General features: G+C 42.9%; 1 protein-coding gene across 2 annotated transcripts in view; it reads left to right on the plus strand.

The window, feature by feature from the left end:
• The first annotated feature begins 4,171 nt into the window (after positions 1-4,171).
• Positions 4,172-18,458, plus strand: part of LOC118384520 (myosin light chain kinase family member 4-like) — a 76,491-nt gene continuing 62,204 nt past the window's right edge. For both annotated transcript variants that reach the window (XM_052461422.1, XM_052461420.1), the window contains exon 1: positions 4,172-4,468. In XM_052461422.1, coding sequence (XP_052317382.1) covers positions 4,404-4,468 — 65 coding nt within the window. In that variant the 5' untranslated portion in view covers positions 4,172-4,403. The remainder of the gene's footprint in view (positions 4,469-18,458) is intronic.

Raw genomic sequence — 18,458 nt, forward strand, 5'->3', positions numbered from 1 at the left:
AACGGTTGTTTAAATGAAGCAATAAAATTGGCCTTCTTTAGACTAGTTGAGTATGTGGAGCGTCAGCATTTGTGAGTTCGATTACAGGCTCAAAATGGGCAGAAACAAAGACCTTTCTTCTGAAACTCGTCAATCTATTCTTGATATGAGAAACGAAGGCTATTCCATGCGACAAATTGCCAAGGAACTGAAGAACTGGTACAACGCTATGTACCTCTCCCTTCACAAAACAGCGCAAACTGGCTCTACCCAGAATAGAAAGAGGAGTGGGAGGCCCTGGTGCACAACTGAGCAAGAGGACATGTACATTAGAGTGTCTAGTTTGAGAAACATATGCCTCACAAGTCCTCAACTGGCAGCTTCATTAAATAGTACCGCAAAACACCAGTCTCAATGTATGTATGACATTGTGGTTACAATAAAGAATGTATCCCATCATGCAAATGTTTCCTATTAGCAAGACAATAGACTTTTTATAGCCTGACTACTGTTGTGAAAATCCCTCATCTTGCAATGCATTCGATGCTTAAGTACTTTAAAGTGTTACATTTCTAACTCAAAGCAGCATTTCTTTATCAACATATTTATGTTTTAGTTAATCTTCTTGATCTTCTTCCTTTTGTTCTGTAGCCATTTTGATGCAATTGCTCAAGGGCCATGGTTGATCCGTCTGTTTAAATGACGTTATTGAATGTCTCACCAGCTTTGATCAATGCCTGGACATTGAACGCAAAGTTCTTTGTCAGACTAATCATTGGGTCGAATCTACAGAATAGTACAAAACAAGCGAACACACATGGTTAATGTTCTGACAATTAATATATATATATATATATATATATATATAACATATATTACCGAGCCTTTCCATAAGTCCACTCAAGTTTCTTCAACTGTCTTCTGTGATAAGAGCGATGTTGATGATGCCAGCAGATTCCAGACTGCATTTTCCGATCGCCCATCATCTTCATTCATCAGTGAGTCAATGGCTTGAATAGTCATTGACTCACACGTTGAAAAGGGCGAGGAATGAGATGGAGTCACAATCCATGCCAGGCACACCTGTGAGCTCTGGAACTCCACCTCTGACAGGCAGAGTCAACATACAGTACAGTATGTGGGCGGGTTCGTCAGGTTTTCAGTTCACCCTGACATTTCCATTCCTCTTCTGACAACAGAACTTGACCAACTGCTCACCAGTCACAGCAAGGGCCGCCCGGACCGGTATGCTGTTCTGCTATTCCAAGGATGTGTAACCGAAAGAGATCTCATGAGTGGACACAGAATACATAGCCTTCCCACTGTGGATGTCTATTTCAGAACCATTAGGCGCTGCTCTGAGACAAGCATGGAGAAACAAAAATGTTCAAATATTCCATGATATTCTTAAGATATGTGTTGACTGAATATAAGCAAGTGATGTCTGCTAAATAATCAAGTTGGGTTTCTCCAGAAATAAAGTTTTAAATAACAAACTGGCTTTGGTTAAATGAAAACAAATCTCCAAAATATCATTACTTTTTAAACAAAGCAATTATTACTAATTTAGAATTATATAAAAGTCCCTAGGATATTCAGAGATCATAATGTAAAATGCCCCTTAGATATTAATATAGAGTCCTCCAATTCTCTAAATGTAAATGATTGTTGGAGAGTCACATTCTAAAAATATATTTTTAGATATACTGTTAAAAATGGTGTAAGTCTTATTTAAAGAGCATATTGAAGTTAGAAGCAAAAGCCTACAACTATTTTAGCGCCGTTCTGCGCTGCTCTTGTAATGAATACTCATGGAGAAAGTGTAGATTGATGCGCAGAGCGTGGCAGGTGTTGATTTCACCTTCATAGAAGGCAGGAATTGTGGTCACAGGCTGGCAATGTTCATACACAGGTAGGCAAACAGGCAGGTGAATCAAAACTAGGACTGAAGGCTATAACTGTTTTTCACAAATGAGCTAGGAAAAGGCTTCATAGAGTCAAAACAAACATTACCTCACAAAGGCAGAAACAGAATGAACTGAACTAAATAAGTAGCTGATGAGACCAGGTGAGTAACTAACACAGGTGAAATCAATTAACAAAAATGAAAGACAGGGATATGTTCAAGAACACAAAGAAACAGGGCTACTGTCAGGGCTACTTCCTCCCGTTGTACAGCGCCATATTTTCCATTCCCATCCTAATGGAAACCCTGATGGTTTTGTTTTTCGTTTTTCTCTGTATAGAAACAGCATAAAATGTATCAAATTAATTAAGCCACATTTCTTAAAATCAATTCCATATACTATGTTATTACAAAAAAGGTTTTATATTCTCTGGTAAGGCCAATACGGAGACTATCAAACGCTTCTTAAAGATGCCCTCTGGTGGTCAAACTAACAATGACTTGCATTAACAGAAAAAATGGCTGACAAATAGATAACGTACCACAGAATGCTGCAGCTGCCCTCAAGGTGTGCCGCAGTATGACACAACTTTAAAGGAGGAAGCACAGTGTGTGTTTTGATAATTGCGTTGTTTGCTCTATAACCTGTTAGTTCATATGCCTTGCAGCTGTGATATATAGGCCTAAGGATGAGACAATAAGAAGACACAGTGGCAGAATAAATTCAACCGCACCTTCGTTTCATTGCAAAACTGGAGAGTAACATCTGTCTGGTGAAGTCCACAAAGCATATTGCTTGTAACAAACAGTTACATGACCTACAGCATGGTCAAGCAAGTTAATGTTTCTAAGATTTGTGGACTACTAAACAACTATTGATTTAGAACCACAGAGAGTTTCTGCAAGAAAACAGGAGCTGCCTCCACAATTCCAGCATCGTATCAACTTCAACATTTCAACTTCATAAAATCATCTGTTTGTCTAATACAGTGACAACTAAAAGATACCGAAAACGATGTAGTCCAATCAAAGTAAGCTAAATATGATTTCTCTGTGTGTGTGTGTGTGTGTGTGTGTGTGTGTGTGTGTGTGTGTGTGTGTGTGTGTGTGTGTGTGTGTGTGTGTGTGTGTGTGTGTGTGTGTGTGTGTGTGTGTGTGTGTGTGTGTGTGGGTGTGCGTGTGCGTGTGTGTGCGTGCTCTCGATGTGATGGAATTGGTGAATATCCAAAATGACTTCACTTAATACTTTTTTTGGGTGCACCAGGACCATTCACAGTTGAGCTCACTCAGTTTAGCTCAACGCTGATTGGCTATTATTTTATATTTGTTTTCACTGGCTTCCCTTGCATTTAATGCTATGGGTGGCAACAATGTCATACTCTTTTTGACCAGACAGCATCAGATAGGTCAAGATGGGCTACACATACAGAGAGGTGCTGTTTCGCTCGCTCGGATGCTTTCTCAGGAGAGATACATTCAGCCTTTTGCGATTTGAAAGAAAATTATGAAACACAGACGAAAGATACATAATTTGAATACACGCTACAGGATCTATATTCTTATATACATTTTTAAATGTTGATCCTCCCCTGTGGTCAGGCCTTTAAACCCCCATCATCTCTCTTCCTTATTTCAACCACTCTCCAGTTGTCAGCCCTCTCTTAACCTCATCTCCCTTACACCTCTCTTGCTGTCCCCCTCTCCCCTCTCCCCTCGCCCTACTCCCCACCCCCTCTCCCCTCCCCCTACTCCCCACCCCCTCTCCCCCATTCGGAGACTCATGGCGCTTCAGCATTCCAGGCATTCCATTTTAACAAGCCACATTCCCTGGAAGACTTCCTCACTCCCATCTGTCCCTGTTGTCCCCGGAGTGAATGGAGGAGCAGAGAGATAGAGCCTCTTCTTATCTAGTTCATACCCCTCTTGCCTCTCCAGTCCCATCAATCCCTTCGACCCCTTCCCTTCTTTATATCTCCCCTGCCCCTCATGCCCCCTCCCTCCCTTTCCCCACATCCTGATTCTGTACCCCCTCTACCCCCAATATCCCCCTCCTAGGACCTGCCCTTCATGCCCACTCCCTTCTTTGTACCCCTCCTCCTACTTTCCCCTCCCTTCCTTCTCTATACCAACACCTGCCCCTCTCCTCCTCCCTCCTAACCCATCCTCCCATTATATTACCCCTCCTCCTCTTCCTACCTCCAAGCCTCTTATCCAGTTATACCCCTCCTCCTTGTCCTCCTCCTCCTCACCCCCGCCATACTATAGACTGATGTCCTTCAGGGCCCCACTACAGAGCAGAGTGACTCTTACTCCAGCCCTGTACACTGAGCTATCTCACTGTACACACAGAGAGGAGAGAAGTGGACATCTATAACCTGGTCTGTCCCCCCAGAGCTCACCTGAACACAGAGGTATACACTATAGTGTGACTCTTACTTAGACATCACCACGACTACCACTCACGAAAGGAGAGAGGGACAGGTAAACAGACAGCTGGAGGAAAAAAGGGACCGAATCGATGAGAGATATGGGTGGGAAGGAGAAGAAGACTGTAGGCATTACCAATGTGCCAAAATACCAGGGGTGAGTGTCACTATATCCAATTTGCTTTAACAAATGGACTCAAATGAGACGTGGAGATTTCATTGTCTTGAAATGTACAGCTGTGAAAAAGTGGGAAAAGAAGAATTTTGATAATGCAAAACAATAATGAAAACAATCAGACCTTTTGATACATTTGCATTCTGGTATGAAATTAGATCAGAGCAAATTACAGTAGTTTTAACCTCTTGTTAGCTAGCCTTTTCTGTATATCTCTCTCTGTTATTCTACAGAGGTTCCGTGCAATCTCATGCGTGCACAATAACCATGCTGTGAATGTTAGCACCTCTTTCCCTTTGGTGTTGGTTGCATCCCATGCAAGGTGATAGCTAACAAGAAACACTGCACAAGAACACTCACAGTTTAGCTATCATACATTTAATGGTGCCCCATGAAACATTTTACAGATATATTTTTAACTATTGGCATACAGGATAGCCCTTAGTGAAGGTTAACCTTGCTATGACCCCAAAAACATTATTTGCTTGCATGTGAAGTCATTATATTGTTAACATTTCAACTCGAAAATGAGAACCGCCAGAAAATCATCAAGGCTCTTCTTTTTGTTATACTGTGTACACTGAAGGTAGCCAGCAAGCCACTCTGACAGGAGGCAAACTTCAGAACTTAGGGTGGTACATTTTTCTCTATCACAAGGAATGTATTATTTGACCCATCCCTTGTTATCTATATCAAAGACTATATATTGGGTATTAGTATATATTGGGTATTAGTATATACACGTTAGGAAATTCACATTCAAGATGATGTGAAAATCAAAAAGAAATGAATATATATTTGATGCAAATCAGAATGATTTATCTGACAGTATTGAATCGTTATTGAATGAACCCTTTCATATTCAATAATACTTCTCAACCTCACTTGTTCACTTTATCAATGTAATTCCTTTACTGCAAATAATGCATGAGCAAATGAGTGGAATAACAACACTTACAACGCAGACTGTACAACATCAACAACAACACTTACAATGCAGACTGTACAACATCAACAACAACACTTACAATGCAGACTGTACAACATCAACAACAGCAACACTTACAATGCAGACTGTACAACATCAATAACAACAACACTTACAGCTGCTACAGTTTACATGTCCACACAGAGAGATACATGTGCAGAGGTTTACACCAGGGAGATGTGAGATGTGACTTTCCACCGTGATTATTTTTGGTAATGCTGAAATGGGCGTACTAAAAGAAGGACTGTCTGCTTTGTTTTCTGCTGTTGAACGGAAAAGTACATTGGGTGGGACGAGGAGAGGGGTACAGTTACACTCTTCTGCAAGGTTGCTTGGCTGTCGCCGGTGTGAAGGATGGGGCAAGAGTTTGTTTGTGTGTGTGTGTGTGTGTGTGTGTGTGTGTGTGTGTGTGTGTGTGTGTGTGTGTGTGTGTGTGTGTGTGTGTGTGTGTGTGTGTGTGTGTGTGTGTGTGTGTGTGTGTGTGTGTATGTGTGTGTGTATGTGTGTGAGAGAGAGAGACAGGCTGCTAAGAAGGATAGATTCATGGCCTACATAAAATATTCATAAAAAATAATTGCACACAGTCACAGCCACACACACACACACACACACACACACACACACACACACACACACACACACACACACACACACACACACACACACACACACACACACACACACACACACACACACACACACACACACACACACACACACACACACACACACAGTAAGCCTACAGAGCTGGGATTGGGTTCTGGAGGACTTGGTTGTTGTAATCGTATACACCCCCAGTCCAGACCTTCAGTAAGAGTAATGGCGATGACACTGTGATACTTTGACCATGGCGAATTCGGCTTTAGACACGATCAAAGCAGCGACGTGTGTGTGTGTGTGTGTGTGTGTGTGTGTGTGTGTGTGTGTGTGTGTGTGTGTGTGTGTGTGTGTGTGTGTGTGTGTGTGTGTGTGTGTGTGTGTGTGTGTGTATGGAATGTTGTTGGCTTGGATGGAGAAAATAATCCTGCTGATGGCTCATATACTATATTCTCTTTAATTACAATTAATTTAACAATAATTTGTTAATAATCTGTCATAGTGTCAGTTAGAGAGAGAGTGTCACACAATCACACATCTCCTCTTAGAGGACCTATAGTAATTAAAGAGAGGGAACAAACACCATCTACTTGACCTCATTGGGTATCTTTCTGGCAAACTTGTTGGTGTTTGGAGAGTGTGGTCAATTAGTACCAGGGTAGTTGGAGATCTACGTGTTGATCTCTGGCTAAAAGCCTTGGAGCTTTCAGTCAGATCTCCACATCTCTCTGGGCCAAAACTGCCTTCAAATACTATTTGAAATCATTTGAAATACTTTATATGTGGTTGATTGAGTTTGCCTGTTGCAATGGAACCAGTATAAAAGTCCTAAAAGTGCAAACCCATCCAGCTGACACTCAAAACAGGCTAAGGCAAACCCCTTTAAAGTTTTTGAAAGATTTCAAATACTATTTGAACCTAGGCTTGACCATGAGAGGTGGTTGCCATGCAACTTAACCTTGACTACAAAAACAACAACACTCAGACTGAGACTGTGTCAAAGTTTGCACCCTATTCCCTATATAGTGCACAACTTTTGACCAGGACCCATAGGGTACACACACACACACACACACACACACACACACACACACACACACACACACACACACACACACACACACACACACACACACACACACACACACACACACACACACACACACACACACACACACACACACACACACACACACACACACACACACACACACACACACACACACACACACACACACACACACACAACCAGTCCGTCTCTCTAACCTGAAGTTATGTGTTTGTCACCGGCTATGTTTATGTTTGCCTGTATCCCACTAGTATGTATCTGTATGTCCTTTCATGGTCATGCCAACTGGACTGGGTCAGTGACGTCCAGACATTACCCATTCTCTCACTCCTTCATTCTGAATGACCTCAGAGCTTGGTTTAGTTGAGAGATTGTTTCCATGTAGAGCAGGGGTTTCAAACTCATTGTCTGGCTTTCATTTGGGTGATTAGTAGCGAGTCAAGAAACTGCATGAATACAGGTCCATTATCTTTTCTATAATGTTTCGATTTGGTTTAAGTTATTTTAAAGTACACTATATATACTGAAGTATGTGGACACCCCTTCAAATTAGTAGATTCGGCTATTTAAGCCACACCATTGCTGACAGGTGTATAATATGAGGCTGCGTGATGAATCACGCTTCACAATCGAGCAGTCTGACAGACAAATCTGTGTTTGGCGGATGCCAGGAGAAAGCTATCTGCCCCAATGCAGCATAGTAAAGTAATGTTTTGTGGAGTAGGAATAATGGTCTGGGGCTGTGTTTCATGGTTCGGGCTAGGCCCCTTAGTTCCAGTGAAGGGAAATCTTAACTGTACAGCATACAATGAGATTCTAGACGATTCTGTGCTTCCAACTTTGTGGCAACAGTTAAGGAAATGTTTTCTCCTGGATTTATTTACACTTGCCATAACAAAGGGGTTGAATACTTATTGACTAAAGACATTTCAGCGTTTCATTCATTTAATTAATTTCTAAATGTTTCTGAAAACATAATTACACTTTGACATTATGGGGTATTGTGTGTAGGTCAGTATCCCAAAAATCTAAATGTAATACATTTTAAATTTTAGGCTGTAACACAACAAAATGTGGAAAAAGTTAAGGGGTGTGAATATTTTCTAAAGGCCCTGTAGCTAGTGACGTCAGCCTCACGTGCTTGCTGATCAACACATGCGCACACACAAACACACACACGCACAAACAAACAAACAAGCGCACGCATGCAGCACACACACACACACACACACACACACACACACACACACACACACACTCACAGTTATAGAGATCCACACACCATGGGGTCCTTTGACAGAGCCACGCTACTTAACCTTTGGGAAAGGCATACCGCTAGCGCCCGGCCTCGACAACATCCGGTGAAATTGCAGAGTGCGAAATTCAAAAACACACAATTTGTAATATTAAACACTCATGAAAATACAAGCGTTATACATCGGTTAAAAGCTTAACTTCTTGTTAATCCAGCCGTTGTGTCAGATTTCAAAAAGGCTTTACAGCGAAAGCATACCATGCGATTATCTGAGAACAGAGCCCCACATACAAAAGCATTAAAAACATTTTCCAACCAAACAGATGCATCACGAAAGGTAGAAATTGCGATAAAATAAATCACTTACCTTTGAAGATCTTTCTCTGTTTGCAATCCCAAGGGTCCCAGCTACATCACAAATGGTTGTTTTATTCGGGAAAATCCTTCTTTATATCCCAAAAAAGTCAGTTTAGTTGGCGCGCTTTATTCAATAATCCACCTGTTTCCCCTCGTTCAAAATGCATACAAAATGAATCCCAAACATTACCAATAAACTTGGTCCAAACAACGTTTCTAATCAATCCTCAGGTACCCTAATATGTAAATTACCAGAGATAAATAACCAAATGCGCGCCCTCACCAGAGCGCGCCAAAAATCAAATCAAGTCAAATTTATTTATATAGCCCTTCGTACATCAGCTGATATCTCAAAGTGCTGTACAGAAACCCAGCCTAAAACCCCAAACAGCAAGCAATGCAGGTGTAGAAGCACGGTGGCTAGGAAAAACTCCCTAGAAAGGCCAAAACCTAGGAAGAAACCTAGAGAGGAACCAGGCTATGTGGGGTGGCCAGTCCTATTCTGGCTGTGCCGGGTGGAGATTATAACAGAACATGACCAAGATGTTAAAATGTTCATAAATGACCAGCATGATCGAATAATAATAAGGCAGAACAGTTGAAACTGGAGCAGCAGCACGGCCAGGTGGACTGGGGACAGCAAGGAGTCATTATGTCAGGTAGTCCTGGGGCATGGTCCTAGGGCTCAGGTCCTCCGAGAGAGAGAAAGAAAGAGAGAATTAGAGAGAGCACATTTTCCAACTAAGCAGATGCATCACAAAAGTCAGAAATAGCGATAAAATAAATAATTTAACTTTGAAGATCTTCCTCTGTTTGCAATGCAAAGGGTCCCAGCTACATCACAAATGGTCGTTTTGTTCGATTAAAGTCCTTCTTTATATCCCAAAAAGTCAGTTTAGTTGGCGCGCTTGACTCAGTAATCGGTTTCCCTCGTTCAAAATGCATACAAATGAATCCCGTAAGTTACCATTAAACTTCTTCCAAACAAGTCATACAATGATCCTAATCAATCCTCAGGTATCCTAATATGTAAATAAACTATACAATTTAAGATGGAGAATAGTATATTCATTACCGGAGATAAATAACGAAGTGCGCACCCTCACCGGAATGTGCTACAAACACTACAGCCAAAATGGGAGTCACTTACAAAAACTACAAACTCTAGCTCATTTTTCAAAAAACAAGCCTGAAACTCCTTCTAAAGACTGTTGACATCTAGTGAAAGCCCTAGGAACTGCAATCTGGGAGGTATTCCTTTTATATTCCCATTGCCAGCCATTGTAATCAGTGGTGAGCTGGGAAAAAAACAATTCTGGATGGATTGTCCTCCGGTTTTCGCCTGCCATATCAGTTTTGTTATACTCACATTCATTATTTTAACAATTCTGGAAACTTTAGAGTGTTTTCTATCCAATACTACTAATTATATGCATATCCTAGCTTCTGGGCCTGAGTAACAGGCAGTTTACTTTGTGCACCTCATTCATCATTCCGAATACTGCCCCCTGTCCTGAAGAAGTTTTAATGTTAAGTAATTGAGAATAACTGTGGATTTACATGGAGACAGGGAATGTGAACGAGTCAGTTCTACTCACATGCAAAGTGTGGACTAATCAGAAAAAAGTAATTTAATCAAATGTATTAGATTATGTCATTTGCTAAGTGAGATTGTGATCCTGGAGGTTGGGTTTCTTTTCCACTGATGCCTCACAAAGAACATGATGTCCTATTTGTTTCCTACAGGGTGGAGAGAGAGTGGGAGGTGTTTTCAACAAGATTAAAGGGTATGATTGCCCATCTCAAGGACTCAATCGATTGAGAATAATGTCATTTAAAGGTCCCTAGTTGTTGTTTGGAGCAGTCAAGTCCCCAAGTCATGCTATATTATTATTATTATATTATTATAAATAAGAATTTGTTCTTAACTGACTTGCCTAGTTAAATAATGGCAACCAACACAACAGAGGAATTGATTATGTTTGGCATGGCAACCAACACAACAGAGAAACTGATTATGTTTAGCATGGCAACCAACACGACAGAGGAATTGATTATGTTTGGCATGGCAACCAACACAACAGAGGAATTGATTATGTTTAGCATGGCAACCAACACAACAGAATAATTAATTATGTTTAGCATGGCAACCAACACAACAGAAGAATTGATTATGTTTAGCATGGCAACCAACACAACAGAGGAAATTATTATGTTTGGCATGGCAACCAACACGACAGAGGAATTGATTATGTTTGGCATGGCAACCAACACAACAGAGGAATTGATTATGTTTAGCATGGCAACCAACACAACAGAGGAATTGATTATGTTTGGCATGGCAACCAACACAACAGAGGAATTGATTATGTTTAGCATGGCAACCAACACAACAGAGGAATTGATTATGTTTAGCATGGCAACCAACACAACAGAGGAATTGATTATGTTTAGCATGGCAACCAACATGCCAGAGGAATTGGCTTTGTTTGGCATGGCAACCAACATGACAGAGGAATTGGCTATGTTAGGCATGGCAACCAACATGACAGAGGTATTGACTATGTTTGGCATGGCAACCAACATGACAGAGGAATTGGCCATGTGAGGCATGGCAACCAACATGACAGAGGAATTGGCTATGTTTGGCATGGCAACCAACATGACAGAGGAATTGGCTATGTTTGGCAAGGCAACCAACATGACAGAGGAATTGGCTATGTTTGGCATGACAACCAACATGACAGAGGAATTGGCTAAAGCACAAACAGATCTGCAACTAAGCTAAACAACCTCAACGACTGGTGCCATTTGATGTCCTAGATTGCCTTGTCATGGACTGTTCACTCAGGGGAAATGCTGTGTCTCCATGCTGGATCCCACACCTGTTTCCCTCCGCTTTGTCTTAACCCACCCTGTCAGTGTCTTACCCCCTGTCAGCCATTCTAGTCCCTGGTCCCTGGTCCCCGGTCCCCAAATGCAATTTAATAAGTCTGAGTCCCAAATGGTACACCGGCTATTCCCTATAGTGCAGAAGTTTTGACCAGGGCCCATAGGGTGCCATTTTGGACTAAGACTTCTAAGTATTAAAAGCTTGGCTATTTCCAGGCCAGATCAACTACTCTTGTGTTCCACATCGCAAGAACAGCCTTCTTGACAGAAATCAAAGGCAACATACAGCATACAGTGCAGTAGTGTATGATCATTTCCTGATCATTAAATTCCACTTGTTAGCATTATAATCCTAATCAACATTTATTATGAGTATCACAATCCACACCTGAAACCCCCCGAAGACTTCTTCCAGTATAAAAAGATGGAAGGGAAATCTGATGCCGTGGGCTTGCATTGCGATATGTTTTGACGGACATGTCTGCTCTCATCACTGTACTCCTGTAGCACACTCTGCAGTTCAGCTACGGAGGTTAAGCTATGCACAGAGCTTCATATCACCCTTCACACTATCTGTCTGTCTGTCTGTCGCTCCCTCTCTCGCTCTCTCTCTCTCCCCCTTTCTCTCTCCCTCTCTCTCTCTCTGGCTCTCTCTCTCTCCCCCTTTCCCTCTCCCTCTCTCTTTCCCTCTCTCTCTCCCTCCTTTACATTCTCTCCCTCTCGCCCTCTCTCTACCTCCCTATCTCGCGCTCTCTCGTTTTCTCCCTCTCTCTCGCTCGCCCTCTTTCACAGGTGCGCATGCACCATGCACACACGCATGCACGCACACACACACACGCTCACACACACATAGAAACACACACTTAAATGCACATACTCATGGACGTACAGAAATACACACCCAGTGTCTCTGTCTTTATGGTGTCTTTACGAGGTATGAGGCACACGCAGCTCTTCCTATCAGTTACATAGAGGGGATTATACAGTGGAAGACAGAGAGGACCTCTCCTGCTATCTGTGTTATGGACAGGGATAAGTATGGGGCAGATTAGGAAAACACACACACAAACTGATGCATAGCTGAACCACACACATAGCATGCAAGCACACGCACACACATCATGAAACACAAACAACAGCATTGTGTCACACATTTCTATCCAAACACCAATCCTATCTTTAGCACTTTGTTACTATCCCACACTCTACTAGACTACTGTTCACCACTCTACCAGATGACTGTACACCACTCTACCAGACTACTGTACCCCACTCTACCAGACTACTGTACCCCACTCTACCAGACTACTGTACCCCACTCTACCAGACTACTGTACCCCACTCTACCAGACTACTGTACACCACTCTACCAGACTACTGTACCCCACTCTACCAGACTACTGTACACCACTCTACCAGACTACTGTACCCCACTCTACCAGACTACTGTACACCACTCTACCAGACTACTGTACCCCACTCTACCAGACTACTGTACACCACTCTACCACTCTACTGTACACCACTCTACTAGACTACTGTACACCACTCTACTGTACCCCACTCTACCAGACTACTGTACACCACTCTACCAGACAACTGTACCCCACTCTACCAGACTACTGTACACCACTCTACCAGACTACTGTACCCCACTCTACCAGACTACTGTACACCACTCTACCAGACTACTGTACAACACTCTACCAGACTACTGTACCCCACTCTACCAGACTACTGTACCCCACTCTACCAGACTACTGTACACCACTCTACCAGACTACTGTACCCCACTCTACCAGACTACTGTACACCACTCTACCAGACTACTGTACACCATTCTACCAGACAACTGTACACCACTCTACTGTACACCACTCTACCAGACTACTGTACAACACTTTACCAGACTGCTGTACAACACTCTACCACTCTACTGTACACCACTCTACCAGACTACTGTACAACACTCTACCAGACTACTGTACAACACTCTACTTTACACCACTCTACCAGACTACTGTACACCACTATTCCAGACTACTGTACACCACTCTCCCAGACTACCATACACCACTCTACCAGACTACTGTACAACACTCTACCACTCTACTGTACACCACTCTACCACTCTGCTGTACACCACTCTGCCAGACTACTGCACACCACTCTACCATACTACTTTACACCACTTTACCAGACTACTGTACACCACCCTACTGTACACCACTCTACCAGACTACTGTACACCACTCTACCAGACTACTGTACACCACTCTACCATACTACTTTACACCACTTTACCAGACTACTGTACACCACCCTACTGTACACCACTCTACCAGACTACTGTACACCACTCTACCAGACTACTGTACACCACTCTACCAGACTACTGTACACCACTCTACCAGACTACTGTACACCACTCTACTGTACACCACTCTACCAGACTACTGTACACCACTCTACTGTACACGACTCTTCCAGACTACTGTACACCACTCTACCAGACTACTGTACAACACTTTACCAGACTGCTGTACAACACTCTACCACTCTACTGTACACCACTCTACCAGACTACTGTACAACACTCTACTTTACACCACTCTACCAGACTACTGTACACCACTATTCCAGACTACTGTACACCACTCTTCCAGACTACCATACACCACTCTACCAGACTACTGTACAACACTCTACCACTCTACTGTACACCACTCTACCACTCTGCTGTACACCACTCTACCAGACTACTGTACACCACTCTGCCAGACTACTGTACAACACTCTACCATACTACTTTACACCACTTTACCAGACTACTGTACACCACCCTACTGTACACCACTCTACCAGACTACTGTACACCACTCTACCAGACTACTGTACACCACTCTACCATACTACTTTACACCACTTTACCAGACTACTGTACACCACCCTACTGTACACCACTCTACCAGACTACTGTACACCAGTCTACCAGACTGCTGTACACCACTCTACCAGACTACTGTACACCACTCTACCAGACTACTGTACACCATTCTACCAGACAACTGTACACCACTCTACTGTACACCACTCTACCAGACTACTGTACACCACTCTACCAGACTACTGTACAGCCTGCCTGCCTTCCTTTAACAGCTAACCCCTCTGTCCATAACTTTTGACTTCCTACCACTCTGCCTCTGTGATGCTCCAAAAATAACCCCATTTAAAGCGGGTGACCCTACACCCCCCTGGGGTGACTCTCCACCCCCTGCCGGGAACACTGAGGTCCTAGATGTTCTCTGATGTCTGTTCAGGGCAGCCGTCGGCCCTGTAAATAAGGCATGCAAATGCTGCAATAAATTCTCCTTTAACCCCTAACCCCTCTATCCATAGCATTTAACCCCCAACCCCTCTATCCATATCCTTTTACCCCTAACCCCTCTGTCCATAGCCTTTAACCCCTAACCCCTCTGTCCATAGCCTTTAACCCCTAACCCCTCTATCCATAGCCTTTAACCACTAACCCCTCTGTCCATAGCCTTTAACCCCTAACCCATCTATCCATAGCCTTTAACCCCTAACCCCTCTATCCATAGCCTTTAACCCCTATACCCTTCTGTCCATATCCCTTAACCCCCAACCCTTCTGTCCATATCCTTTAACCACTAACCCATCTATCCATAGCCTTTAACCCCTATACCCTTCTGTCCATATCCCTTAACCCCCAACCCTTCTGTCCATATCCTTTAACCACTAACCCATCTATCCATAGCCTTTAACCCCTATACCCTTCTGTCCATAGCCTTTAACCCCTAACCCTTCTGTCCATATCTCTTTACACCTAACCCCTCTGTCCATAGCCTTTAAACCCTAACCCTTCTGTCCATATCCTTTTACCCCTAACCCCTCTGTCCATAGCCTTTAACCCATAACCCCTCTGTCCATAGCCTTTAACCCCTAACCCCTCTGTCCATAGCCTTTAACCCTAACCCCTCTGTCCATAGCCTTTAACCCCTAACCCTTCTGTCCATATCCTTTTACCCCTAACCCCTCTGTCCATAGCCTTTAACACCTAACCCTTCTGTCCATAGCCTTTAACCCCTAACCCATCTATCCATAGCCTTTAACCCCTAACCCTTCTGTCCATAGCCTTTAACCCCTAACCCTTCTGTCCATATCCTTTTACCCCTAACCCCTCTGTCCATAGCCTTTAACCCCTAACCCTGTCTGTAGCCTTTAACCCCTAACCCCTCTGTCCATCCTTTAACCCCTAACCCCTCTGTCCATAACCTTTAACCCCTAACCCTTCTGTCCATAGCCTTTAACCCCTAACCCCTCTGTCCATAGCCTTTAACCCCTAACCCCTGTGTCTACAGCATTTAACCCCTAACCCCTCTGTCCATAGCCTTTAACCCCTAACCCTTCTGTCCATATCCTTTTACCCCTAACCCCTCTGTCCATAGCCTTTAACCCCTAACCCTTCTGTCCATAGCCTTTAACCCCTAACCCCTCTGTCCATAGCCTTTAACCCCTAACCCCTCTGTCCATACCCTTTAACCCCTAACCCCTCTGTCCATAGCTTTTTAATATACCCTAACCCCCCTCTGTCCTAGCCTTTAACCCCTAACCCATTCTGTCCATAACCTTTAACCCTTCTGTCCATAGCCTTTAACCCCTAACCTAACCCCTCTGTCCTTCATAATCCCTAACCCCTCTAACCCCTAACCATTCTGTCCATAGCCTTTAACCACTAACCCCTCTGTCCATAGCCTTTAACATATTCTAACCCATTCTCCATAACCTTCTAGTAACCCATATCTGGTAACCTATTCTAACCCCTCTGTAGCCTTTAACCCCTAACCCATTCCCTGTGTCTACCCCCTGGGAACCTATTCTAGTATCCTATTCTAGTAAGCATTTTAACCCCTAACCCCTCTGTCCATAGTCTTTAACCCCTAACCCCTCTGTCCATAGTCTTTAACCCCTAACCCCTCTGTCCATAGCCTTTAACCCCTAACCCTTCTGTCCGTAGTCTTTAACCCCTAACCCCTCTGTCCATAGCCTTTAACCCCTAACCGCTCTGTCTACAGCATTTAACCCCTAACCCCTCTGTCCATAGTCTTTAACCTCCCACCCCTCTGCCCCTCTGATGTCCCAATAAGGCATTAAAATGCTGCTGTTAATATACTATTAAAAACAGCCCCCAAAAAACTGACAGGCGGCTGGTCAGGGTTATAGCCGGGTCACGTGTCAAGAGTTTAGTCGTGTTAGAAATGTCCGTAGTCGAGTTACTAGGGAGGGACTGACTGTTTGTGGTGTGCTAGCAGAGCTTCCTGGTGCTTTTGGGTTTTCTTTAAAAGGAGTAGAAGGGGGGGTTCACGTGACCCTTGAACGAGATGGCCGCATGAACTAAGAGCTCCGCACAAGTAGTTTCCAATTCCTAATCTTACCTCCACTCCAAGTTCAAACTCATTTAGCTTTAGTAAGAAAAAGTCATGGCGGCTACAAAAGGCGAAACTACAGGTCACATTTTCTAGTAACCCATTCTGGTAACCTATTCTAGTAAGCCATTGTGGTAACCTATTCCAGTAAGCCATTCTGGTAACCTATTCCAGTAACCCATTCTGGTAACCTATTCTAGTAACTCATTCTGGTAACCCATTCTAGTAACCCATTCTGGTAACCCATTCTAGTAACCCATTCTGGGAACCTATTCTAGTAACCTATTCTAGTAACTCATTCTGGTAACCTCTTCTAGTAACCCATTCTGGTAACCTATTCTAGTAACTCATTCTGGTAACCTATTCTAGTAACTCATTCTGGTAACCTATTCTAGTAACTCATTCTGGTAACCTCTTCTAGTAACTCATTCTGGGAACCTATTCTAGTAACCTATTCTAGTAACTCATTCTGGTAACCTATTCTAGTAACTCATTCTGGTAACCTATTCTGACCCATTCTGGTAACCTATTCTAGTAACCCATTCTGGTAACCTATTCTAGTAAGCCATTCTGGTAACCTATTCTAGTAACTCATTCTGGTAACCTATTCTAGAAACCTATTCTGGTAACTCATTCTGGTAACCTATTCTAGTAACTCATTCTGGTAACCTATTCTAGTAACCCATTCTGGTGTCCTATTCTAGTAACCCATTCTGGTGTCCTATTCTAGTAACCCATTCTGGTAACCTATTCTAGTAACCCATTCTGGTAACCTATTGTAGTAACCCTTTCTGGTGTACTATTCTAGTAACCCATTCTGGTAACCTATTCTAGTAACTCATTCTGGTAATCTAGTCCAGTAACCCATTCTGGTAACCTATTCTAGTAACCCATTCTGGTAATCCTACTCTAGTAACTAATTCTGGTAACCTATTCTAGTAACCCATTCTGGTAACCTATTCTAGTAACTCATTCTGGTAACCTATTCCAGTAACCCATTCTGGTAACCTATTCTAGTAACTCATTTTGGTAACCTATTCTAGTAACCCATTCTGGTAACCCATTCTAGTAACCCATTCTGGTAACCTACTCTAGTAACTAATTCTGGTAACCTATTCTAGTAACCCATTCTGGTAACCTATTCTAGTAACTCATTCTGGTAACCTATTCTGACTCATTCTGGGAACTCATTCCGGGAACCTATTCTAGAAACCTATTCTGGTAACTCATTCTGGTAACCTATTCTAGTAACTCATTCTGGTAACCTATTCTAGTAACCCATTCTGGTGTCCTATTCTAGTAACCCATTCTGGTGTCCTATTCTAGTAACCCATTCTGGTGTCCTATTCTAGTAACCCATTCTGGTA

Source organism: Oncorhynchus keta, chromosome 1, assembly GCF_023373465.1.
Source record: "Oncorhynchus keta strain PuntledgeMale-10-30-2019 chromosome 1, Oket_V2, whole genome shotgun sequence".
In the NCBI taxonomy this organism is placed as follows: domain Eukaryota; kingdom Metazoa; phylum Chordata; class Actinopteri; order Salmoniformes; family Salmonidae; genus Oncorhynchus; species Oncorhynchus keta.